The sequence below is a fragment of the Austrofundulus limnaeus genome, unplaced genomic scaffold (assembly GCF_001266775.1).
Source record: "Austrofundulus limnaeus strain Quisiro unplaced genomic scaffold, Austrofundulus_limnaeus-1.0 Scaffold1585, whole genome shotgun sequence".
NCBI classification, from domain to species: Eukaryota; Metazoa; Chordata; class Actinopteri; order Cyprinodontiformes; family Rivulidae; genus Austrofundulus; species Austrofundulus limnaeus.
In genome coordinates, this window is record NW_013953987.1 from 30950 (window position 1) to 35633 (window position 4684).

General features: G+C 37.2%; 1 protein-coding gene across 11 annotated transcripts in view; it reads right to left on the minus strand.

Annotated features, from left to right (window-relative positions):
• The window catches only part of dtna (dystrobrevin, alpha), a 19872-nt gene that overhangs the window by 8125 nt on the left and 7063 nt on the right, over window positions 1–4684 (minus strand). For 2 of the 11 annotated variants that reach the window (XM_014032948.1, XM_014032946.1), the window contains exons 9-12: window positions 3406–3414; window positions 3004–3087; window positions 2754–2822; window positions 701–796 (exon numbers count right to left, since the gene is read on the minus strand). In XM_014032948.1, coding sequence (XP_013888402.1) covers window positions 701–796; window positions 2754–2822; window positions 3004–3087; window positions 3406–3414 — 258 coding nt within the window. The remainder of the gene's footprint in view (window positions 1–700; window positions 797–2753; window positions 2823–3003; window positions 3088–3405; window positions 3415–4684) is intronic. The other 9 variants (XM_014032947.1, XM_014032953.1, XM_014032957.1 and 6 more) reach the window with 5 other exon arrangements.

Below are 4684 nucleotides of genomic sequence, written 5' to 3' on the forward strand. Positions count from 1 at the left end.
GTCCTAACCCTGCATGCTGTCCGAGCCTCATAACAGACTGCTTACCATGACCTTTGATGTTACTGTCGACTCAATTATTATTATTACCAGTGGTGGGCACAGTTCCCCTAAAGCACTAATATACTGAAAGTTTGAGCAAAAGCTAACTCTAAAGCACTAAAATAACCCAGTCAACCCATGAACATTTTCCATGTTGCTCTCTTAAGACTTATCATAGATATGCCACAGCCTTATTTGAGTTCATACGTTTTCAATATATTGTCACCTACTGGATAAGTGACACACATATGWACAAAATGTGTGACAGTTTTCACCGTCAGCTGTTAACATTAACGTTGACCAATAACATTCATTGACCCTAGTTAGTGCTTCTAAATTTAGCCAAGTGCTAATCCACTAATAAATTTTAAAATGAGGAAAAGCCCTAAATCACTAATCAGGAAATTAGTTCCCCTATTAGTGCTTTAGTGCTTTAGGGGAACTGTGCCCACCACTGGTAATAATAATAATTGAGTCGACGGTAACATCAAAGGTCATGGTAAGCAGTCTGTTATGAGGCTCGGACAGCATGCAGGGTTAGGACTGTAACACACTCAGAAGTCCTCGAGGTTAAGGAAAAGGTCACGAGGTGGCGGTTCAGCAGAGCACACTGTGTCCTCTGCTGTTTTTTCCTCCCGAGCGCGGCAGCACACCAACTAACCATGTGTGGGGGCTGTTTTGGAGCAGATTCACGTAGGCGCCAATGAGAACGTGTTCATCGGGGAGTCTATCGGCAACATCCAGGTTGTACTTCAGCCTGGAACGGTGCGGGTTTCACAAAACATAAAACATTATGTTACACAGGTGACAACGGAGGGGACAGTCGAGGAGGAGGAAGGGGGTGGGGGGCAGAAAATGACAACAATAGAGCAGGGGAGGAGAGTGGCTGAAAAGCAGCTATTCACGGGTGACTAGAGAGGAACAAGGCCATATTATATTTGGGCGAGACTCYACTCATGAAGGCTAAAAAGCTCAACAGAAGACATGCCAGGCAACAAGAAAACTATTAGATGCACTGTTGACATCTCACAGGCATTGATCACTCCGTGCCATGCTATTAAGATTATTTAAATCCTTTTTTAGCCAACAAAATACTCAGCTGATATATGTAAAGCCTGCAAAGTTTGCTTTGATGTAGCTCTCATAGATAAACAACACAAGTAAATGCTAAATGCTCTGAAATGAATCTAGTCAACCCATGTTGACCGCTCTGTGAATTACAAACGGACCATAACAAACAATATGTKTGTGATTCAAACAATGTTGTTAAAATAATGCTTACAAAAACAGTTGAGGYTTAGCGATACAAAACTCAAATATGTTAAATCCTGAAGTAAAATGAAGATGTATTGTAGAAAACAAACTAACACTGAGGTGTTCATTCTAAATGTATGTCAAATGCAACCAAAAGACAAAATTCAAAACATAGATTATTAATAATATTCTGACATTCTGAAGTTTCTGTAGTGCACACCTCCCCAAATTCCTGCAATATTTGTGGAGGTGTGCACAGTCTGAAAAAAATCAGGCCATGCAAGTCAAACGTCTCCAACATGTAGGTAAGAACCTAAGCATGACTCGTCACTCATCACCTCATCTTTATGTTTTCTCTTCAAGGCTGAGTCATGAAAGGGAGCACTGTTCTTTTAGAAGACAGTTTCTCAGGTGCAGAGCTGCTTCAATTCTTTAGTTTCTTAAGTTACATTTTAATGTTAAAATGTGCAAAACTATAGCTAAAAGCAGCAAAACCATAGCTAAAAGCTTATATTTGCAGAATAAAGGCTAAAACTATCAAACCTGGAGAACAAAGTTAATGAAAGCAGAATAGTAGCTGAAAGCTAAATAGAGCAGAGCTGTAGTTAAAAGCTAAAAAAGTAATGGTAGCTTACAGTAACAAATGATAGCAGAACAGTAGCTAAAAGCTTAAAGTAGCAAAGCAGTAGCTAAGAGCTAAAAGTAGCAAAACCATAGCCAAAAGCTCAAATTTGCAGAATAGCAGCTAAAAGTAGCAAAACTGGAGCTTAATGATAACAATAAGCAGTGTAGCTGAAGGCAAAAATGTGCAAACTGTAGTTAAAAGTTGTAGAACGGTAGCAAATGATAATTAGAAGCTAAAAGTAGCAGAATGGCAGCTAAAAACTAAAGTAACATAAGACCAACACAGAGGCATTATGCTGAAGCAGAGAACAAGGTTTTTGACTGAATCTGTGAAATCTGAATGTATTTATGAAGAATTTTATGCTACATAAGAAGTTTAATATTTAATAAAATGACGTTGCGCACTATCCCCAATAAATGTTTCCCGAACGGTTATAAAAACAAAGTTTTCAGTTAGAATCCAAAAACCACATGGAAGAAAACTTGAACAGGGAATAAGTACCATGACTTCCAGTTTATCTAATGTATTAAATGAATCATCTACTTACATTTTATACTGGTTAGAAATGTTAGTGTTTAACAGCTGAAACTAGAACACCTCAAAGACAAATAGTAACTCAAATCATTCCTGTTAGCTGGCAGTTACACATTCTGAGTGGATAAAAACACTGTGACAGATAACCCTCACAAAAACAGGTTTGCAAATGATTATTTATGAAAACCACCAGAATAGCAAAACCCACTCTAGTTGATGGTTTATAACTACCGTCTACTTTAGTTCACACGTGCACTTTGAAGCAGAAAGACGTTCTTAAACTCGCACCTGCCTCACTTACCCCTTCCCTTTCAGCAGGTGTGGAGCAGCCCCAACGAGGGGCATTTTTCTCCCAACATCATTATTCAAGCTGTAAGGCAAGCCATTTATATTCAGCTACACACAAATGTCCTCGCACACCAACACACACACACTTTAGCCAATAAAGGAATAAAAGACAGCACGGGTCAGAGCGCCTTAAGGGAATGTGACAAGCTGAAAAGATCTGTTGTAAAAACCAGGACATCCTTTGTTAGAAAGGCTGTACTCACTTTTTGGTGGAGTAAGGGTTCCCTGATGTAGGCATGGAGTGAGAGAAGGAGTAGTCATTGGTGATGTTCACTGGTCTTGGTGGCCTGTTGGAGGGGAAACTACATTTTATTTGCGACTACTGACTACCTTACATTTTAAAGAAATAAAAGCAGCAAATGCGCTCTCTTTTTCTTATTATTATTTTCAATCTCATGACTTTCCTCCAAATCTGACATTCACTTCAATAGATGATTCATGTATTATAGAATACCAACAATTATGATTAGACGTGTCATGCTGAAAACATGCAAGAACTAAATGAGTCAGAGAAACAACAAACAAATGTGCTTGAACAGTCAGTAAATGATTATATGACTAAATTAGTCAAAACCACAGTAAAATGTAATCAAACCGAAACTCACCAAGTGTCTCTATTAAGTGAAAAGTGTAAAAGAAAAACAGAAACACTTCATTACATGCTGCTCAGAACGCACTGTACAGAATAACATACATGAAAAACAGTGTTGTATTTTGACTAATTTCATTAAACAACTTACACATGAAAAATTAAATTAACTATTGAGCGCTGCTGTTTGATATTTTTTTCAGTGCGCTGCTTTTGCTCTYGTCTCCAAGCAAACAGCCACTTGCAAGGCCAAGAAATAGCAGCGCGTTAATTTYCTCACCAGCGTGCGCAGCTTGCTTTATGTTTTCTGCTCGGCTTACACAAACCGAGCTGACAGAGTGTGTGCATCTATGCAGGTGCAACTATTTTTGTTCCAGGTACTCCTCAGCTAACTCACACAGCATCTTCTGGTAAAAAAAAAAAAAAACTCAGAAAAACAGGCAATCTGAGTCTGAAGTGGCTCGTTTCATCCAATACATTTAATAAACTAAAGCTGCAAATGATGTTTTACTTTTGTTTTTTGTTTCRGCCTACCGTGGTAGTTTATTTATTTTGAGGTTGTATGTTACTCTGAATTAGTTTTTATTGTCTCTCAGAACTGAAGTGTTTTCAGAGTCAAGGCAAAGAAGACAGGCAATGTGGATAACAAACATGTAAGGACTAAAGACTTTTCTTTTGTTTCTGAAAAAATGGACACAAAAAATGAAACTAGAAGCTAAGAGTCTCATCTCATTTATTTAGTTAATTTATTTAGGAGCATGCACAGTAATGATACACTCAAAAAAAAAAAAAGACAGTTGCATTGTACCAGATTTAGCCACTGGCTAATTTCCATCTGCAGTCGTGAGATGAGATTTGTACAGAGATATTTTAGACTCAGCAACTTTAGCAAGTGAAATGCTGGTGTACTGAGAGGCAGAAGCTTCAAACAAGGTTTCATTTTGATGGCGTATAGAATTAACCTTAAAACGATAGAAAGCATAATATGTCTCCTTTTCAATTATACTTATTTACACAAAACCACATATAGTTATAATGATAAACTGAATCCTGAAATTTAAAGCAATTAAACAGTTCTTGTTTAAAAAGTCACAAAAGACAAAAGGATTCTRGGAACACACAACGTTATTGCTCTAATGACTTTTTTTTATTTAGTATTRCTTTGTAAATTATGTTTTGTTTGAATATATCGGGGACAAAAGGGGCAGACATTATAAGATTTATTCTTCTTCTGCTACGTTTCATGTTTTTTTAGATTTTTGATTTGTGAATTTTCTTATTTTTTTGTATATAGT